The sequence below is a fragment of the Rattus rattus genome, chromosome 14 (assembly GCF_011064425.1).
Source record: "Rattus rattus isolate New Zealand chromosome 14, Rrattus_CSIRO_v1, whole genome shotgun sequence".
NCBI classification, from domain to species: Eukaryota; Metazoa; Chordata; class Mammalia; order Rodentia; family Muridae; genus Rattus; species Rattus rattus.
The window spans coordinates 51,874,324-51,896,370 of record NC_046167.1 but is presented as its reverse complement, the minus strand read 5'-3'; the positions used below and the strand labels follow the sequence as shown (position 1 = coordinate 51,896,370).

The 22,047-nt window shown below is 42.4% G+C and overlaps 1 protein-coding gene and 1 pseudogene across 1 annotated transcript; both read left to right on the top strand.

The window, feature by feature from the left end:
* The first annotated feature begins 5,153 nt into the window (after positions 1–5,153).
* On the top strand, positions 5,154–5,242 carry LOC116884106 (annotated as a pseudogene).
* Positions 5,243–10,395: 5,153 nt separating this feature from the next.
* Positions 10,396–19,161, top strand: Serpinb1 (serpin family B member 1). The gene is made up of 7 exons (XM_032884923.1): positions 10,396–10,503; positions 11,534–11,709; positions 13,197–13,334; positions 14,333–14,450; positions 16,155–16,297; positions 16,508–16,675; positions 18,649–19,161. The coding sequence occupies exons 2-7, from the start codon at positions 11,542–11,544 to the stop codon at positions 19,051–19,053; spliced, it is 1,140 nt and encodes a 379-aa protein (XP_032740814.1). The 5' UTR covers positions 10,396–10,503; positions 11,534–11,541; the 3' UTR covers positions 19,054–19,161.
* Positions 19,162–22,047: the final 2,886 nt, after the last annotated feature.

Sequence of the window (22,047 nt, the reverse complement as noted above, 5' to 3'; positions counted from 1 at the left end):
ACAGTCCCATTTTTGTCAATATCAGGTCTGAAGGTCAATACTGGTCTGAAGCCTCATGCTTATACAATTATCATCATCTTTTTTTGATAAAGCCTCTTGACCATCATTACTCAGGTAGCTATGGTGATAGGATGGCGTTGTGAAGGAAGTTGGATTGGGTACTCTTGGGTTGGTATGACCCTTTGTCAGACGCACTTCTTTGGATGGGCCTTGATGTTTACATTTCACTCTTCCACAAGACTGGTGGATTGTAACAAATACATAAGATTTGTTAGGATCTGCAACCCAGATGATCCCCATCCTCTTTCTCCCTGTAGACAGGCAAGACAAGGCTACATTCATAAAGCCAATTGACCTTAACAATATGGATGGTAGTGAGGACCTCACAGCTTAAAAACAGAACTGAACAGATCATCAAGAAGATTTTCTTTCTTTTCTCCCTGCTTCTCCCCAAAAATACCAGCACCTCCTGTATCCAGGATCTTCCAGCTGTGGTAGAAAAGACAAAAGCAATGGGCACAGCCTCTGCCACCCTTCTTTTAGGTTGCTTCCTTTAGTTTGGAAGTTCCCCAGAAGCCCAAGTCTTTTTTTTTTTTTTTTTCAGAGCTGAGGACTGAACCCAGGGCCTTGCGCTTTTTAGGCAAGCGCCCTACCACTGAGCTAAACCCCCAACCCTAAAAGCCCAAGTCTTAATAATTTTTCCCAATATAGTGTTACTTGGAGATGATGAATATTTTAAGAGGTGGGGTAGGGTGGAACTCAAGGAAAGCCTTACTGTCATTCTGAGTTGTGTCCCTGAAGGAGATGTATAACCCGATCCACTTCTCTTTTCTGATGTGTCTCTGTGTGAGCTGTTTGGATTTACTTCCTGCTCCTTGCTTTCTAACAGAGACCATGTGGTCCTAGACAGGAATCTGAGACTGAGGTCAAATCTATTTTGTTATTTATAAGCTGATTATTTTCTAAGAAGCTTGTCATGGTAATGGGATGCTGACTCACACATTCCTCCAGGGAAACCCACTGTTTTGGCTCTAAATACTACTCCGGATACACAAACTGAAGCCAAACAGTCTAAACACTCTACTTAAATCCTTTTTACCTATGAGGTTACTACAAGTAAGTTGATGAAAGTCAAACACGTTTTTAGGTCACAGATCACAGACTAGACTCTGAATGACATATAAGTTGAGAAAACCAGAAAACACTCTAGTGTCTAAGAATAAGTCCGATAAAATATGTTTAGAATTCTATATAGAAAACTAAAAATATTGCTGAGAGAAATACAAAAATCTAAAAGGAGAAGTACGCTGTGCATGACTCAGTGATTTGAAATTTATTTTGCGTGTGTGTGCTTTGTGTGAATGTATTCTAATCTGTCTGTGCGCATATTTAGGCTGAAGGTGTTTGTCAAAGGTTCTCCTCTTTCCTCTATTGATCTCCACCCTATATTTTGAGACTAAGGGCCTCATCATCTCTGGAGCTCCTTGTTTTGGTTAGTTTGGCTTTCAGATTCAATTTGTCTTCATCACCTAGTGTTGGGTTATAGATACCCACTTGTATGCTGGGGATCTGAACTAAGGTCCCCACCTGTGTAATACAAGGACTTTACTCTCTAAGCCATCTTCCCAGCCTGTGATCCAGTATTTGAAAAACACTATTTGATATCTAGAACTAGACAACCTCAATTACATCCATATCAGCTCACTTATTCTGTCCTCTAGGTGGTGGTTTGAATGAGAATAGCCACTATAGGTTCCAATAATTGAGTGTTTGGTCCACAGGTGGTGGAATAGTTGGGGAAAGATCGAGTATGGTCCTGTTGGTGGAGCTGGGTCAGTATGGGGACTTTGGGGTTTCAAAAGCACAGGCCTCCTTCATTCATTCTCTTCTCTCTCTCTCTCTCTCTCTCTCTCTCTCTGTCTCTCTGTGTGTGTGTCTGTCTGTCTGTCTGTCTGTCTCTCTCTCTCTCCCTCCCTCCCTCCCTCCCTCCCTCTGCCCTATGACTGTTGTCTCAACATGTAAGCTCTAGGCTACTGCTCTTGCCTGGTCCCTGTCATGTTCCCCTCCATGATGGTAAGGACTCACTCTCTGAAACTGTAAACACGCCCCCAATTAAATGCTTTCTTACATAAATTGCTTTGCTCCTGGTGTGTCTTCACACACAGAGAAGTAGCCAAGAAATCTTTCTTGTGAAAGAGCCAAGTGCAGCAAATATTTGTGTAACTTTGAAAGGGCCAAGATTTTCCAAAACTAACAAGAAGACAAATTAGGTAAGAGGACACAACTGAGGCAAACCTTCTAGGGCAATGCTGCAGAAATGAGTCAGGACAGTTTATATGTAGGGGTGGTCAGAAGTGGATAGAACTGAAAGCCTAGAAGCCCTGCACATTTTGAGCCCTGCTTTTCGATGAAGATGACCATTAATCTATTTCCCAGAGCAACCTGTCTATGCCTCTAATCCCAGTTCAATCCCAGTTACCCCAGATACTTGGTTCCACACCACAGGGTCAATCAAATGGAGATTAAAAATATTTTTTAATTTGTGTCTGTATTGAGCACATAAAGATATTTAGTTCTTGTTATATAATTCCCCAATCAGTGAAGCATAGTGACTTATGTTGTTTGTGCATTGTGTCAAGCATTACAAGTCACTTAATGATAACTCAACTTCTTATAGGGGAGGACATGTATAATTATACACATGTTGTAATCTAAGGTACTTTTGGTCCTCTGCTTCATATCCATGGGGAACAGGAGGATGACCACAGGGAGTGGTCATAGGACCATTGCCCTACAAACAGCTGGGGACAACTATTTCCAATGCCACCTTTCACTCTCCACATTCAATTGACTTGTATTGGAAAGCACTAGTCACATATTGACAATGCATGGAAGATCTCCAGGCAGAAGGGGAGAGATGGAAATTTCACATATGTTGTTTTCAAACATTTAGGAGTCTATGTGAGAAAAGATGAAATTGATTTTTTCCTTATACTCTGTACATAAATTAACAACAGTTCAACTGTTTATCAGCTATAAGAATTTTCTAGGGGGATTTTTAAGGTCATTTATGTATACTACGATAGCATCTGCCAATAAAGACAGTTTGGCTTCTTTCCTTCCTACTTGGATCCACTCAGTCTCCTCCTGTTATCGTATTGCTCTAGCTAAGACTTCAAGCAGTATATTGAATAGGTATGGAGAAAATGGATAACCTTGCCATGTTTCTGATTTCAGTGAATTGTTTTGTGTTTGAAATTGATTCTAAGGCTTTGATTTCATCCAGAATCTGCTTGTCCAAATGCTAAAGGTCCTTGTCCCAAGTGGGTTTTTGATTGATCAATAAAGATGCCAGTGGCCAATGGCTGAGCAAAGGGAGATGGAGTGGGACCTTTAGATTTGCACTTGGGAGGATTTGGGAAAAAAGAGACAGAATCGCCATGACTCAGGGGAAGAGAGACAGATCATATTTAGAGCGGCAGAGGGAAGATCATCCAAAATGGGGGAGGAAAGGGAAAGTGGTCGCCAGAAGGGTTGCCCAGAAGCATCTTGTGCAGCAAAGACCAATGGGCCTCACAGAAGGTAACAGCAGCAAAGTTAAAGATAGATTTAGAAAGTGTTGAGCCAGGAGTACTAGAGAGGAAAATATGCTAATTGTGGGAGGATTCAAACTGTCCAGCCTTTGAATAGCCAAAGCACTTAAAAAATAAGCTAAGGTGTGTGTTTTGTTTTGTTTTGTTTTTCATTCACGAATCCAAAGAGTTTCTGGGCAGATGGCTAGAAGCACGTGACCCACCTGGAGCCAAAGTGGAGTAGCTAAACTACCCACTACAGTTTTGAGTTTCTCCCGATTTAGGTCGATGTCGTGAGGTGGCAATTTCTGGAATCTGGAGACTCGGTTGTGTCATGTGATATTTTTCTAGAAGCTGTCTTATGAGAGGATGTTTTGCAAAAACAGATACAAGAGAGGATGTTAGGCTGAGAACAGACACGTGGTGCTTTTCTGGAAGCTATCTTGTGAAAGGGCATGTGATGTTTTACTGGATTGGACTCTTGAGAAAATGCGTGGTGTTTGGAAAGAGTGATGCTCTTGCATTAGTTCACCTTGTACTACTTCCCTCTCTGACAATGCTTTTGCATCGGTTCACCTTGCTTTCTTTGCTGATCTTTGCTTGTCATGGTGTTATAAAATAAATGCACTAAAGAACTTCTGATAATATTCTGGCTGCTTCTTGCCATGTCTGCAGACTTGTGCTGACTCAGTAGAACCTCACTGATTGTTTTGGATTGAACCGCTGATGATGATGATTTGTGTTTGATGACTCTATTAAACTAGACTGCTGATATCCTGATAACAAAGTTTGTAATAGCCTGAAAGAACTTCTAAATGAATCCACAACTCCAGTTTCTTACTAAGCATTTTTCCCTCTACTTCTGGTAAGTGGGCTGGAAGGGAGGTTGAAGTGTTAAAAAAAAATCTCTAATTAAAGTAGGTTTTGTAAAATAAGTGAACAATGTTGGCTATGGGCATCCTGTAAAGTACCTTTATTGTGCTATATCCCTTGAACACCTACTCACTAGGACTTTTATCACAATGGGATGTTGAATTGTGTCAGAGGCCCTTTCTGCATCTAGTGAGATGATCATGTGGTTTTTGTCTTTCAGTGTTCATATGGTGCTTTGATTTGTCAGTTTATGTATGTTGAATTCATCTCTGTATCTATGGGATAAAGCCTACTTGATCATGGTGGGTGATCATTTAGATGTGTTCTTGGATTTGGTTTGCAAGTATTTAAGAATTTTGATCTGTAACTCTGTCTTTGTAGTGCCATCATTGGTTTAGGTAGTAGGGTAATTTTGGGTTGATAAAATGAACTAGACAGTATTCCTTCAGTTTCTACTTTGTAGAAAAGCTTGAAGAGTATTGGCATTAATTCTACTTCGAAATTGTAAAATTCTGCACTAAAACCATCTGGCCCTGGTCTCTTTTAGCAGAGAGATTTTAACTACTGGCTTATAGATTATATTTCTATAATTACAGATTTTAATTACTGTTAGAGATTATATTTCTGTTGAAATTGCTTATATGCTTTTGATTTGACTTAGGTAAGCAGTATATGTCAAGAAAATGTTCCATTTCTTTTGGATTTTCCATCGCTTCTCGGCCTTTTGGCTAAGATCAAGTGTAGTTTCTTTTGTATTTTCCAAGATGGTGGAGACAAGTTCTCAAAATACATCCTTATGATTCTCTGGTTTCCCTGGTGGCTGTCATATGCCTTTTTTTCTTCTGTTATTTTGTTAATTTGGATCTTCTCTCTCCCTGTTTAATTTGGTTTACGAGTTTGTCTATCTTATTGATTTTGTTAAGGAACCACTCTTTTTCACATTCATTTTTGTTTGTTTGTATGTTTTGGGAGGTTTTGTTTTGTTTTGTTTTTTGAGTTTTTTGGCTTATTTTGTTTTTTGTTTGTTTGTTTATCTCTATTATAGTTATTTACACCGCAAGTTTGCTTCTTGACCTCTATCCCCAAAAGGGTGTGGTCTCTTCTTTTTCTTCAATAGCTTTCAAGTTTGCCATTAAGCTATTGGTAGGAGATTGGCCTGATTATTTTTTAATGTAGTGCTATGAACTTGCCTCTTAGACTACCTTCATTGTGTCCCAAAAGTTTGGGTCTGAGTGTTTTCATTTTCATTCAATTCTGAAAAGTTCTTAATTTCTTTCCTAACTTCTTTCTTGACCCAATTTTCATTCACTAGTGAGTAGCTGCTTGTTTCATTAAGTTCATAAACTTTCTGCTATTTCGGTTGTTGTCAATATCTAGCTTTAACCATGGTGGTCAGATAGGATACAGGTTGTTATTTCACTTTTCTTTTATCAGGTGAGACTTTCTCTGTGTCCAAATCTGTGGCCAGTTTTGTAGAAACTTTCATGAGGTGCCTTAATAGTCACTTTACATGTATGTGTGCACGATGGTGGATATTTTGTTAAGCTATAGAGAAGAATGAAATTATGTCTTGGAAGGACACTGACCAGAACTAGAGATCATCGTGTTAAGTGAAATAAACCAGGCTCAAAAAGGCGAACTGTAGGGACCCTTGTAGTTAGCTCAAGACACCCAAGAACAAGTTCTCAGCACAAAGGAGATTGATTTGCCCCAGTGAGACACAGGCCAGGAAACAAGAGACAAAGACGGGAGCTAGAAGACTAGGGAGAATGGTAAAGAAATAAGGGGGGAAAGGGACAAAGGACTGCCTCTGGATAGAGGGGAGACAGACATGGCCCATAGGCAGATGACGACTTACAAAGGTCAAAGAGGAAACCCTATATAACGATGACCTGTTTAATTTTGACTGGGCATGTTAAAAGGGGATTTTGATTGCTAGACTTCAAAACTTTGATAGAACTTGGTAGTCAGACCCAGGAAGAGGAACTGGCCAAATAAGGAAATAGACTTTGGTAGCCAGCTTTAGGGGTGTGATCTAAGAGTTTCACCAAGGAGAGGGAATGGAGGAGAAGGCAAGGCCTGCCAGACCCATGCTTGCCCTTCTCAGAATAGCTAGAGTCCCTTCACTAAGATAGCATTTTTCCTCAGTGTGGAACCCAGGTTTATTTTAAACACGTGAAAGCATAAGGGGGATCAAATCAGCCACAAATCTTTGACCTAAAGTTTATCCTATCTACAAGAAATGTAGGGACAGGGGATGATCAATAACCAGCCCAACCTGAGACCCATCCTATTGCCAAGCACCAATCCCTGACACTATTAATGATACTCTGCTGTGCTTGCAGACAGGAGCCTAGCATAATTGTCCTCTGAGAGGCCTTAACCAGCAGCTGACCAAGACAGATGCTGAGACCCACAGCCAAACAGAAGATGGAGCTAAGGGACTCTTCTGGAAGAGTTGGGGGAAGGATTGAAGGCCCTGAAGGGAAGACCAACAGAGTCTACTAACCTGGTCCCTTGAAGGCTCTAATGGACTGAACCATAACCAAAAAGCATGTATGGCCTGGACCTATGACCCCTTGTCCATATATAGCAGAGACACAGCTCAGTCTTCATATGGGTCCCCCAACAACTGGAGGAGAAGCTATCGCTAAAGCTGTTGCCTGCCTGAGAAATAAGTTCCTCTGACTGGGCTGCTGTGTCTGGCTTCAGTGGGAAAGGATGTTCCTAGACCTGCAATGACTTGATGTGCCAGGGAGAGGGCATAGCCAGGGGAGGTGGGGGAGCCTCCACCCCCTCAGAGGGAAAGGGGAAGGGTGGATGGGAGGATGGGGTGAGGGACTGTGGGAGGGGAGACAGGAATGGAGAGCAGTAAGCTGAATGTAAAGTGAAAAAAAAGACACAAAAGTGTGGTTGGGAAGGGGGACCCATGTTCCCACTGAATGGGGACAAGAGCCCATAAAGCAGGGATCGATCTGAACAAAGATGATATATATATATACATATATATATGTATATATATATGAAAATGTAATAATGAGAGCCACTATTATGCATTTTATAGGCTAAGTTTAAAAGTTTGCGAAAGAGTGTTGGAGGCTAGCCTGCTCTGCAGATGGAGATCTGGAACAGTCAGAGAGACCCTGACTCAAAAATAAAGTTTAAATTTTTATCACATTCCACTTTTTCATAAGGCACTATTGTGAGATTTATAATTTCTCATTAATTTAAAGTATCACAAATCACCGGAAAGGAGAACAGGCTAATTCACAAAGTTTTTAAAGTGCAAAGCAAAGTCTCTCATGGTGTCTGTGAGAATCCAGAGTGATGGATACGCAGCACATGTGAAGATCAAGACAGACTAGGAATAAATCACTTCTGCTCTCCAAGGGCTGGGGCAGCAGCAATAACTGAGTACAGGAGTCTCCCTCTTCATGACTTTAGTTATACATGGTAATCCATGCTCCTAAGATAGAAATGTCCAGAAAGCCCATAGAAAATGTGCTTATTCCAACCACTTGTAAGTTTGACATAGGAAGATGGCCATTTACGGGTCATTTTTAACAATTTTGTGCTTTCCTCTGGTTAAAAACAGCAATAGGGACAGGTGGGTTTAATCCTCAATCCATACACATACACTACCCTTCAACACACACACACACACACACACACACACACACACACACACACACACACACACACACACACACAGGAGAAGGAGAAGGTGGGGAAGATGGATGGAGAACTAATCAACATAAAACTTAAGGATTTTGGAAATCCCTCACCATGTTAAAGAAAGAAACCACATGCTCAGGAAAGAATATGAGGGCTGTGACAAAAGTAACCTTTGATAATATGGCAAGAAGCCAGAGGCTACTCATTACTGCAAGCCAGAGTGAGTCAAAGTCATCAAGCCATTATCCCAATTACCATGCCTATCACATACCACAATGCCTCAGACATGAGTTTCTACGGAGGGACCCAGGTAGGGACCCAGTGCACTATGGGATTTGGGATACAGCAACTGATCCCACATTGTAATGTGGCATTCTTTGGTTCTGCTGTCCCTCTGAAAGTCCTTGATGTTGTGTCAATATGTCTCAGGCCGGCTGGTTATGAGGTGCTGCAAAGGGGCACGTTCTCCTTGATTTAAAGGGATGCCTTTCCAAGATAGGTCGTAGGCTGAAGTGGAGTCACCACAGAGCGCTGCTTATTGGAGCCAGCAGTTGTGACGCTGCAAAGTTTCCTCCAGGGAAGATGTTTCAAGGAACTAAAGGCGGGTTCTCTTCCAAGATTCCTAAGCAGCAGAACATTACTACAGACAGCTGCAGCCACTGGACTCAGCCCATGAGAGCTGCTGCGTCATCGCCATCTGGTGGCCACGGGGTTGAAGTCCGTCAGAGCCGTAAACATCCAGTACCCTGTCCTCCCTGACTGCGGAACCAGGGGGTGTAATGGCGGTATTCTCAAGCCTCAAGGTGTCCCTGTACTTGCAATGCTGGGCTTTGGAAGTCTATAGGACCTACCACTTTTTCCTTGCTTGTCGCTGACTTTTAAAAAGGACTTTCTGCCCTAAGCTGGTCCCATTTTATTTCGGAAGAAACTAGTTCCTTTGATTCCACAGACTCACTGAGAATAATATTTTGAACTTCATTTCTAATTTTGGTAATACTAAAATAAAGATGGGGTACATGGAATGAATATATTTTTAATATATGTGAATATATTTTGTATGTGAAAAGGAGTGTCCATTTATGTTATTATAATAAAACACTTGCGCTTGATAACTATGAATCCTCCATGTTCAAGACGTGGCATCCGAAATAGCCTTCATCTGGACAGGGAAGCATAAGGCATCAAGGTATCACAGAAAAAAGAAAAAAAAAAAAAAAAGGAGCACAGGTGTGTCTCTTCTGATCTCTCCCTATCTTATAAAAGCTGACTGCTGACTCCTCACCAGGACGCTGTTTCTCAGAGCTGAAGGTGGGCCTCCTCCAAGATTTCAGAGCTGAGGCGCTGTCAGCTAAGGAACAGGAGCTGACCTGGAAAGCCGCAAGCACTGGACTCATAGGCCTTAAGTACTCGGGTGTGCGCGCCACCTAGTGGTTATGAGGGTGATAGTCTCATGTTCAGTCAGGAGTCCCCACCCTGAAAACCTTGTGTAATCTTTATCGCTTCTCAAAGTCCCTACCTCCCAACCACTCACGAAGTTTCTACCTTCGGATACCTCACAACACGCCGACCCATCTCCCCATCTTCCTTTTTTCCTCTCTTTGCATCAGTCCCCATGTCTAACAAACACCAACCCATGTGTTGTGACCCTCACTAACAGCAGGATTCTTCCTTTGTCCTTCTGAAGAAAGTCAAGAAGCACTAACAATTTTCTGTGGCTTTAGCGACCCAGACACTTGAAGGGAGAATAAAGCTGAGCCTATCAAGCAATGATGGCCTGAGCTAGTCAATTCTAATTGAAGTTGGATGGTAAGGGGATGTGTCCAAACTTTTAGTTTAATAGTTGAGAATAGTTGAGAACAGTGACTTGAGGGCCTCTCCAGCCTGCTGGGGTCCCTGAGTTAGCCTTGGAACTTGAAAAGCAAAGCAGTCGAGAATGTTGTTTATAACTGGCAATCTGGGACCTTATCCAAGAGGCTACAAAGATATCTCTCCACCCCCATCTACGCACCTCACAAAAAAAGAGGTTTCCTCTAGATTTTGCGGTGTTTCAGTGGAATTCAAAAAGGAATCTTTGTCCTGGAAGAGAGGACATTTATCCTCTTGGCCATTTGCAGCTGAGGAAGTTACTGGATCTCTGCTTAGAGAAGTAAAGGCCTGGATCTGAGGAAAGCAAGGGCCCCTTGGGAGTGCCTGCAACCTTCTGCTTTTATTTTGACAGCCCTCAGAGCTCGGTTTTAAACACTCACCAGAGAAAAAGCCTCTCCTCCAAGCTTGGGCTTGCCAGTAAGACACTCCCCTTCTGCACACTATAAAGGCAACAGCTTGCTCTGAGCACTTCCTCCTTGGTCAGCTGCAAGTGGAACCAGGACCAGCTAAGCAAGAGGTAAGGTCCTCAGGGGGCATAGCGGGGAGTGAGGTGGCTGGCACCTCCTCCAGGAACCAGCATGTTCCTGGTACCTCACCCTCACCCAAGAGGTGACCTGGAAATGCTCTGTGGGTCCCCAGCTGCACCCTACTCTGGGCCCCAGGCCAGAGGGAGGAAAGTGATCCTACTCACAGTTGTTCTTTCCCTCAGCTTTCTTTTTGAACCTTGATCAGAGAGAAAGTGACCTGCAACTCCATGGGGTCAATTCTGGCTGCAGGGAGGCTGGGAGGGAAGCTGGTGAGATCCTAGATCCTCCACAATGAGGACTGGATATGGCCGTGGTAGATAAACATCCACAGGCAAGCAGCTGTGGTTGCCCTGTACTAGGACAAACTGCAGCTTTGAGTTTAGGACCCAGATGGATTAGCAGATGGCCCCCCAGCAGGGCTTGCTTACCCACTACAGGGGCCAGCTTGTTTGCAAAAGGGACACAGGAGAGTGAGTGGTCCTCTTCCCTGTCACCCACTAGCTGACTAGGGTGAGCGAGTGACATTCCCCAACTTGCATAGTCCACTCCAGTTAAGACTACAGCCTTGACCTCAGACATGGAGAACTGAATCTCCACTGAATCTGTGGAGAACTAACATGATAACATTGCTATCTTTACCAGAATCCACTTGTAGGAGAGTAGGTCCATGTGGTTTCCTGGATTCATTGCCCAGATGAACTAGAACTTGGCATCCCACAGGGAGAGAGATGTGTGGCCTCCACAGAAGGCTGTATAGTGTGGGCACTGTGCCAAGGCCACTGGCATAGTCCTTTCAGACACACCTGTCTGGAAGGTTAGAGCCATAAGACACCCTAGGACCTGGTCCTGTGTCACTGCTGAAGTCAGGCCTAGTTTTGTGTGCAGAAAGGAGTATTCTTGCCTTTGGAGAAAATGGGAGGGAGCAGGGTTAACCAACTGCAGGTCCTAGGGTGGGTAGCAAAACCGTGACAGGTGTTGGTGGTGTTACAGTTGACAATGGTGATCTCCCCTCTGTTGCAGCCTTCACCATGGAGCAGTTGAGTTCAGCCAACAGCCTGTTCGCCTTGGAGCTGTTCCGCACCCTGAATGAAAGCAACCCCACAGGAAACATCTTCTTCTCTCCCTTCAGCATTTCTTCTGCCTTGGCCATGGTCTTTCTGGGGACCAAAGGCAGCACTGCAGCCCAGCTCTCTAAGGTTAGCAGAAGCAAAATTGGCCAGCTCCCCCTCCCATCTCCATGCTAACATAGTACAGTCGACTTTCACAAAAGCCTCCCCAGCCCGCAACAACAGTCAGTTCTTTCTTCACTACCAGCTTTAAACAAGAATAGGGCAGTGTCTCAGTTCAGTTGGGGACACAGAGTAGAGAAAGACCATGACACTACTGGCGGGTTTTGTTCTCCCATTCCCAGGGGCAAAGCACAGGCTTTCCTGTAAGTCCTGCACCTTCCCAGAGCTAGCCGTTTCCCCTTTTCCTTTTGCATGGACAACCACTATGAATAAATCATGCCTGAAATACAGTGTCACCTTCAGTCATGACAGATTCAGGAACATGCTACAGGAGACAGCTTGGTGGTGGTACCTTTTGTGGGAACAAGGTAAAGACAGCCATCTGTCTGCATTCCCAGGGTTAGCCCTGGGCCTCTCTCCAGCCTGATTTCACTGACTTTGGCTCTGCAGGAGGAGGAATTGGAAAGTCCATGTGGCCTGGTAGACAGGACCCACATATTCTCAGCCCATCCATGGGAGACAGCAGGTCACCTTTGCCCCCCGCCCCATTCTTCCTTAATAGGTGTGAGGAGACTTCTGCTCTTGGTGTCCTTAATTCTGAGAGGGGAATTCTGCCACCTTTAGAAGCCTAGACAGGAGTGGGCAATGTGTTTCCTAACTGACCTGCGGGGGGGCACCTGCTGCTTAGTGCTTCTCCTGGGTTATATCTGCTTCAGTGTTAAGGCTTTTCCTGCTGATGGCTTCAGGGAACAATAGTCTCAAGGCCTTCCCCTCCCCATTTCAGGCTAATAGGCGTGTCCATGTAGCAATCTAATAAGCATACCTCAGAGAGTAGCTTGGACTGTGGACCCTGTGTGCTTTTTGTCCTTTGTGTCCTAGCAGTGAGTAACCAGCCCAGACCTCACACAACTGTAAGAGGCCTCTTGACCCACAACTGACAGAAGAGGAAGTAAACTCTCACCAGAATAAACTTAAGGAAGTTATTTCTCTAGGGAATGAGTTGTGTACCTTAGTGAGATAACCAAAGAACAAGGTCTCAGCCAGGTCCACCTTTTGGGTCTCACAGCAGGAATGAGTCTTACTGATACTGTTTATTTCTGAGATTTTTTTTTTTTACTTTTATTTGTTAGCAAACTTGTATATGGCACAGAACAGAAACATGAGCATACCATTTAAATATTTATGGAAAAAATCAGACATAAATATTTAGTGTGTTAACCATTCGCATTTGTGGAACTATTAAAAAATTATTTAGAAGCCATGTCTAATTATAATGTCTCACTGAGCTGTACATTTTTGGTTCGACTTTGTTTCTTTTGCCAATGATATGTTAATAAAATATGAAGCTGGAATAGGTACTCAATATCAAGTAAAAATAATCTGGTGAGGCGGACAAGGAGGAATCTCTTCATAACTTCAAAATGACTGTATAAAGAATGATTTCTTTCCTTCAGACTTTTCATTTCGACTCTGTTGAGGACGTTCATTCACGCTTTCAAAGCCTGAATGCTGAAGTGAGCAAGCGTGGAGCATCTCACACTCTGAAACTTGCCAACAGGCTGTATGGAGAGAAAACCTACAATTTCCTTCCTGTAAGTACGAGAACTTCACATTTTGAAGACTTTTCCCAGCACAGTCAGGTTGCAGGCCATTCATTAAAAACAGCAAAGAATGCATGTGGGACCTTCCTCTCATAGTCTCCCTAATGAGAGGACACCTCCTGGGGGGGCATTCATCAAAGCAAAAGCAAGGACTGAAGGGGTGGCTGGGTGGGGAAGAGAGCTTCCTGTGCAAGCATGAGAAGCTGAGTTTGGATCCCAGAACCCATGAAAAATGCCAGGCCTAGCTTCCTACTCCCCTGTAATCCCAGCCCTGTGTAGAAAGGAGCTATGAGAACCCCTTGGGCTGGAGGACGATCAACCTAGCCCAGATTCAATGGGAGACCTTGTTTTAAGGGAATAAGGGAGAAAGTGAGAATAAGACAGTTGACATCTTCTCTGGCCTCCATGATTGCACAGATATGCAAACCTTATACACATATGTACCCCACTCACACACACACATACACATACAAAAAAGTGGGTCTAAAAAGCCACTTGAAGCATAATCAACACTCAATTATGAAAATGTTAATGTAAAATTCAAAAGGAATGGGTAGCCTTTATGTTAACAACAGAACTGTTATATAAAGGGCTTTACTTGCCACTACTGCACTGTAAGAAGGTCTTTGTGAGTTTGAGGCCAGCCTGGTCTACAAAGTGATTTCAAGGACAGCCAAGGCTGGTACAAGGAGACACCCTATCTCAAGAAATGTGGGGGGAAGGGAGGAAGGGGGTGTGGGAAGGAAGGAAGGAAGAAAGGAAGGAAGGAAGGAAGGAAGGAAGGAAGGAAGGAAGGAAGGAAGGAAGGAAGGAAGGAAAATGGTTAGGACAGTTAACTTACTGTTGTGTGGTTTTCAACACAATAGAAAAACATTAGGTTTTAATAAAACATTTTCAAATTTTAGGACTTTGCTATTTTCTTTTGGGTATTTGAGAAAACTTCTGTAGGGAATAGAAGTTGTTCATGCACTTCCTTTTTTGTAAAATAGGAGTTCTTGACCTCAACTCAGAAGATGTATGGTGCTGACTTGGCCCCTGTGGATTTTCAGCATGCCTCTGAGGATGCAAGGAAGGAGATAAACCAGTGGGTCAAAGGTCAAACCGAAGGTGAGAGGTTGAGCAGTGCTGGCTCTGTTCATCAGTTTCCCTTCTATGGCTCACCCCTGACACAATCAGCTTATGGATTAAAGGCTGATTTTGCTCACAGTGTTGGAGGTTTCACTTTATTAATGATTGAAATTATTGCTTTGGTCCTATGGCAACACGGCACCTCTTGTTAAGATGGCATAGCAGGGGGTTGGGGATTTAGCTCAGTGGTAGAGCGCTTGCCTAGCAAGTGCAAGGCCCTGGGTTCGGTCCCCAGCTCCGAAAAAAAGAAAAAAAAAAAGGAAAAGAAAAGAAAAGAAAGACGGCATAGCAGAGGAGGCCTGTTCACCTCATTGGTGAATACAAAGAAAGAGGGAGAGACCAGTGTCTCACAACCATTTTCAATACTAGCAGGCCTTCTCCAAGGTAAGACTGATGATCAAGACCTACAATCCCAGCACTCTGGAGGCTGAAATAGGAGGGTGCCTTGAGCACACATGGCAAGACCCTGTCTCAAAAATAAAATAAATAAATTTAAAAAGAAAAGCATTTCCCAATTACCTATATAGGTAGGTAGACCCCCACCTAGGACCTACATTTTAAAGGTTCTTCTTTCTTCCAATGCAGGATAGACCAGAGTCCAAACTTTTAAGACAAGAGCCTTTGGGGGACTCATCTGCACCATAGTAATAAAGCCATTGTGCACAGGTTCTCATTCCCCTGAACTCTCTCACTTGTATCTCCTTTCTCCCTTTCACAACTTCCTAAATCCTGACTTATGTGTACTGACACTCAGATGATACTACTTAGAATAAGGGACAACTTCAGATGTCATAAATTTATCAGCAGAGAAATACAGACATGATTTAATGGAACCAGTTGAGTACCTATGGGTTCCCCTGAAGTACCATTTAAAGTTAAAACGAACATTGAAATGCAGAATAAAATTAATAAAAATGCCTGTCCAGAGTGTTTAGTGCTCATATGGAAAGAAATGAGTCATGAAACCTCATGGAACCATGAAGTCAGTAGTTATGCAGTCAAAATAGTTTTGGTCACCATCCTGTCCAGTAACTCAGAAGTAGTGGGTAAGGAGTGACTCAGCCTCTGGGCTCAAGTAAGCTTTGGGATGGATCTCTCCTCAGTCTTGTTACTGTGTGAGTCAGCACCCAGGGATCCTGTCTGGAATTCTATCCATTCCCAGCAGTGCGTCAGGCTGTACAAAGAGTGGCTTCTGTTTCCATAGACTTAACCTAGGATAAGTCTTATCTCTTGAACATTTGTTCAAAGTCCCTTTCAAAAGAATAGTCTCCTACTTAGCAGATTTGAAGACATTATTTACCAGTGACCAGAATATTCCCGCTAAGGAATATTGTTTGTTTTCTCCAAAGGACAGCCATTCACAAAACAATGGTTATTGTTTTTGCATGCCAGAAAGGAGAAGGTTCTTGTTTTAAACATTTGAAGACATTGACTGACATCAATGATATTTTTCTTTCTGGTTCAAGGGATGGAACTTAGGGACTCAAGGAGCACTAGGCACAAGCCTGCTGGGTCTTACAAGTTGGTTTGTTTAAAATAAAAATAGTACAGGTGGATCCTTCCTAACTTGACATCGAATTAAAACAAAATGAAGTGTGAAGTCTATGTTAGAGCTGAGAAATTATTGGATTAAATTTAGAATTCCAATATGAACCTTTTTAAAACCTTACTTTATCTTTTCAGGTAAAATCCCAGAACTGTTGGCCGTGGGTGTGGTGGACAGCATGACCAAACTTGTGCTGGTGAACGCCATCTACTTCAAGGGGTTGTGGGAGGAGAAATTCATGAAACAAGACACAACAGATGCTCCGTTCCGGCTGAATAAGGTCAGGTGACACCGTCATCCTGGGCTGTTCTTGGTTGTGTGTGTGTGTGTGTGTGTGTGTGTGTGAACACTAGGGATGTAGCATAGGCCTTCCCCCAAGGTAAGTCAGGACTTTACCACTGAGCTTTCTACCCCAAGACCCTAGATTCATCTCTGCTCTAAAAGACAGGAGGGAATAACATATTTTTTTTTTATTTTTGTAACCATTCAGAAAAATACAAAATCTGTGAAGATGATGTATCAAAAGAAAAAATTTTTCTTTGGCTACATTTCGGATCTGAAGTGCAAGGTGCTGGAGATGCCATACCAAGGTGGAGAACTGAGCATGGTCATCCTGCTGCCCGAAGACATTGAGGATGAGTCCACGGGTCTTAAGAAGGTAACTGACTCTCCAAGTCATGGTTCGTTTCCCTACACTGTATTGTTCTTATACTTCCCATATGTATTCTATATCATGAACACTTGTTCATCCACAGACTTTACACTGCTGGTATTTGTCAATATAGCCCACCAGGACTTGCTGCTCCTAGGCCTCATGTTTATATAGTTATTATTACTGCTGTTATTATTGTTGTGACTATCATTATTATTTTATTATTCACAGTGCCCAAGTACCTTAGGCTAGGTAAGTGTTCTGTCACTGAGCCACACTCCAAGCCCAGAAGCCTGAAATTTAAATATCCAGAATATATTCTCTCATCAGTGAACCATCGTGATGGTGAACATGTAGATATTTAAAAGTAAAGGGAACAATGATGAGTGGTCCCTCATGGAAAGTCTCTTAAAGTAACTTTAAAGGAATTATAATGAGACTTGTTTAACATCTTTAGAGATTGTGTGTCCCCTGACAGGGTCAGAAGTAGACATAACTGTGAAGATCACAGTTTTCCCTCAGAAATCCTAGGCTGCCCTGTGACTTAGCTCCTGTTCCTTCCCAGCCTACACTTGCAATCAGGAAGGAGCCTGCTGTTACTTGAATGTACAGAGTATGCACTGAGATGAACGTGGTGCATTTGTCAGTAGTGTTTTCTGCCTGGTACTTTATCTTATCACACAATGATGCTCTGATCTAAAGAAGGAAATTGTCAGCATCCAAAAGATAAGTGGTTCTGTTCTGATCTAATCAGCGGAACAATACTTGGTATTTATATGATGCTTACTATGTACCAAACCTTTACATACATCAGTTTATTCAATGGTCATAGCTATGCTACAAAGTTGGTGTCATTAGTATCCCTATTCTATTCTATGTTCTACTCTCTTCCACTCTACTCTACCATACTCTACTCAACTCCACTCCATGGACAAGGTCTTGCTGTGCAGGCAAAACTTACAACCCTGTTAGTGGTTCCTGAATGCTGGGATTGCAGGATGTGTGGCCCCTTGTCAACTGCTTGTACTTGTTTTAAATAAAGTAAGTCCCATATATTTTGTCCCTTTTTTATTTTTACCTAGGAATTATGGAATATTACTTCAGCTCTACTAGAGTGTACACACCACTATGACTTTAGAAAATTTCAAAATAAATAAAGAAAACTACTAAAATTTCCCTTGTTCCATTCAAGCAATCAGGATAATAAAACCTTTAACAGCCCATCAGTCAAGTGATTCAGTGTGACAGGGGTTTAAAAATTCTGAGCAGGTAGAATAGACAAATGGGTGAACTGGAGGAGAAACAGAAGGAAAGAATAGAATGAGAGGAGTGAGGCAAAGAGAAATGAATAAATAAAGGGATGAAGGATGGATGGATGGATGGATGGATGGAGAGATAAATAGATGGGTGGATGGATGGATGAAAGACCTGTTGTTAAAAGTTTTTGTGGGGTTGGGGATTTAGCTCAGTGGTAGAGTGCTTGCCTAGCAAGCACAAGGCCCTGAGTTCGGTCCCCAGCTCCAAAAAAAAAAAAAAAAAAAAAAGTTTTTGTACTTTGACCTTCAAAGACTTAGAAAATAATTCTGCTATATTCCAGCAATTTACAGATAAAATTAAATCTAAGTGGAATCTATTTGGGCAGAAAGCATGAAGGAAACCCTGTGAGTTATGAATTTATTCATTGAAATAGTATATTATTGTGGTAATAAATTAACTTCTATCATTATTATTGTTATATTATTATTCACAGTACCCAAGTACCTTGGGCTAGGTAAGTGTTCTGTTACTGAACCACACTCCCAGCCCAGAAGCCTGAAATTTAAATATTCAGAGTTTATTCTGTCTTCAGTGAACCGTTGTGATGGGGAAGCATTGCAATGACCATGGAATAAATTGATGTATGTAAAGGGTTTGGCACATAGTGAGTACCACGTAAATATCAAGTAAGTAAATAAATGCCTGCTTTATATTAATTCCAGATTGAGGAGCAAATAACTTTGGAAAAACTGCGTGAATGGACCAAACGTGAGAACTTGGAAAACATTGATGTCCATGTCAAATTGCCCCGGTTCAAGATAGAAGAGAGCTACATCCTCAACTCGAACCTGGGCCGCCTGGGATTGCAGGATCTCTTTAACAGTAGCAAGGCTGATCTGTCTGGCATGTCAGGATCCAGAGATCTTTTCATATCAAAAATTGTCCACAAGGCCTTTGTGGAAGTGAATGAGGAGGGAACAGAGGCAGCCGCTGCCACAGCAGGCATCGCTACATTCTGCATGTTGCTGCCCGAAGAAGAATTCACAGCGGACCATCCATTCGTTTTCTTCATTCGGCACAACCCCACAGCTAATGTGCTCTTCCTTGGCAGGGTTTGCTCCCCATAGAAGAAGACTTTACCGATACAAGGCAGAACTTAGAGTTTCATCCCCTGAGATTTTAACAGTGATTATATTCATTTGTACTTGACAATAAAACCTCTAACCAGAAACCAATCTTTCTTTCTTTTGTATATTCAACCCCGTTGGCTTTTCATATCCTTGTCTTTTGGCATGGGTATGTATATTTTGATTGTATAATGAAAAAACTGCAGTTGTCACTGTGGACAGCAGCAAGTCTAAAAGCAAGGGAATAAAATAGATGTATAAATTGTTGACCATGAGATAACCTATAAAATTGATACACTCCCCAACAGGTAAAAGTCAGTTGTTTTTCAGTCTAGTAGTAGAGTAAGGCAAAAATGAAGAGATTAAAAACAACAAGTAATAAAGCAGTAGTAAAATTAATGAATCCAAAATAACAATTGCTATCTAAGTTCCTCCATGCTTTGTGACATGAAGCCATGCCCTTTTTTATGGATAGAGATTGGAAGTCACAACAAAAGGAAGGCATATGACTGAATATCCCCGTCTTGTGCAGACATATTTCCTCCATGATTCTCCCCTGTAGGGTTAGTGTTCTCATTGATCAGCTTCTCTGGGTTTTCTGGTAAAGCCTCTTGACCCCCATTACTCAGGTAGCTATGATGATAAGATGGCTTTGTGCAATGTGAAGGAAGTTGTGTTGGGGACTCTTGGTTTGGTTTGACCCTTTGTCTGATGCACTCCTTTGAACAGGGTTTGAGATTCTTTATTTTATTCTTCCACAATACTGGTGGATTTTAACAAATCTAAGATTTTTTAGAATCTGCAAGCCAGACAATGCCCATCCTCTTTCTCCTGCATCTCAGGCAAGCCAAGGCTACACTCATAAGGGCAATTGGCCTGACAATACAGATGTGGTGAGGATTCTACTGGTTAAAAACAAAATTGACCAAGAAGCTTTTCTTCCTTTTCTCCCTAATTCCCCACCTGAATACCAGAGCCTACTATACTCCAGGTTCTCCCAGCTGTGTTAGAAAAGACAAAGGCAGCAGGCATGGCCTCTGCAGCCCTTCCTTTGGGGTGCTGGCTTTAGTTTGAATCTAGAATGTTCTCCAAAGACCCATGTCTTAATAGTTTTGCCCCAATATGGTGTTACTGATGAATCTTTTAAGAGGTGGGAAGGTGTGGAGGGGCTCAAGAAAAGCCGTCAGATAAACTGTGTTCCCAAGGGGGATGAATGGCCTAGTCTCTTCTTTCTTGGTTCTATCTTCATGTGAGCTGTTTGGGTTTCCTTCCTGCTCCTTGGCATTGCCATCCGACTTTCCCACCCAGACCATGTGATCATGGGCAGGCGTCTGAGACTGAGACGGAATCCTCCTTTGCTCTTTATAGGCTGGCTACTATCTAAGGTGCTTGCCATGGTAACGGGAAGGTGACCAGAACATTCCTCCAGCAAAACCCACTGTTTTCATCCTAAATAGTGTTCACCATCCAGAAACTAAATACCAAGTGTCTAAGCAACTCTGCTCAACATCTTTTTACCTGTGAGGAAACTACAAGTAAGTTGTTAAAGGTCAAACATTTTTAAGTCGCAGATCACAGACTACATTTTTAATTTAGATATTTTCTAAATATACACATATACATATATACATACATGTAAGTATGTTGTACATATGTATATATACATACATAAACATAGCCCCTAAGAAAACTACAACATCAAGAAAGCAAACAATCAGTAATGGGGTGCTATGGGATGGGAGGAAGGACTGCAAGATTCAAGAGAAACTGCAAACTCGGGGGCAAATCCAACCACTGTGCCTCAGAAGCACTTGCCAGTCCAGAGGAGGTAATGAGAACCTAATGGCAGGTTGTATCACTGTTAATGAAAGGGAAACAGTTTGTCCTTCCAAGAATAGAGCTCCCATTTTCCTCCTCTGCTTTTACATGACCTGCAGAGTACATCAGATGTTCAGATTGAGGCTGAAACTTCTGGAGAACTCCACTTTCTCATTCTCAATCTGCATGGGCTACAGGTGGGCGCCTGCTGATGCCACCTAAAGTCATGTCTGTCTGGGGTAGGGAAGGTAACCCGAAGCCTCAAACCATTATTACAATCTGCTTTTCAAGTATAGCATCCCGAGTATAATCAAAGATAACTGTTTGCATGGGCAGCCATGGCAACAGAGACACAAAGCAGCACAAACGAGAGAGAATGACAACAGTGGAAGGCTCTAAATGTTGCTGCCACCCATACAAACCAGAGAACAACAGTTTGTGAAGATAACATTGATGAAAGCCAAGGTCAGATACTTTAGCAGGCAGTTGCAAACTTATAAACTACACTTCATGTCTGGATGAAAAGGGATTGGAAACTCCGGGGCTTAAATGTATAATAAATTATTCCCATAGAAAAATGATAAAAAATGATTAAGTAATTAAGTTATTTTAGTTTTTTCTAGAAAGTCAAATGTAGACAATAAAACTCCAAAATCAAAAGTAAGTATGAAAAATACAGAAGGAACAATAAGCATCTCAAAAGAGTTAGGATGAAGCCAGGCAGTGTTAATCCCAGCAGTTAGTAGGCAAAGGCAGGCAGATCTCCAAGGTTGAGGCCATCCTGGTCAACAGAGTAAATTACAGGACTACAAGGTCTACACCTTATCTCAAAATACCTCTCCAAAGAAAGAGGCTGAAGATGCACAGGAGACAGGGAGAGGGTACAGAGCAGAATACTATATAAAGGGCAAACATTTGGCCAGGGAGATGGCTGAGTCATTGAAGTGCCTTCCCTTCAAAGTTGAAGACCTGAGTCTGGATCATACATACACAATCCCTGGGTGGAAGGGTGCATTTATAACTTCAGCACTGGATTGGACAGCACTGGAGAGAGGACGAAGACAAATGTATCTCTGGAGACAATTGGCCAGCTAGCCTTACCAATCGGTAAGGTCCAGGCAGGTGCAGTAAGAGACAATGTTCAAAGCATATGGTGGAGAATGATGAGCTGTGGCC

What these genes read in the sequence shown, in the direction of transcription:
- Serpinb1 (XM_032884923.1), top strand. Translation starts at nt 11,542, where the DNA reads ATGGAGCAGTTGAGTTCAGCCAACAGCCTGTTCGCCTTGGAGCTGTTC. An exon ending in AAACCTACAATTTCCTTCCT is followed by an intron (nt 13,335 to 14,332) that starts GTAAGTACGAGA and finishes TTTGTAAAATAG; the next exon opens with GAGTTCTTGACCTCAACTCA. An exon ending in CTCCGTTCCGGCTGAATAAG is followed by an intron (nt 16,298 to 16,507) that starts GTCAGGTGACAC and finishes GTAACCATTCAG; the next exon opens with AAAAATACAAAATCTGTGAA.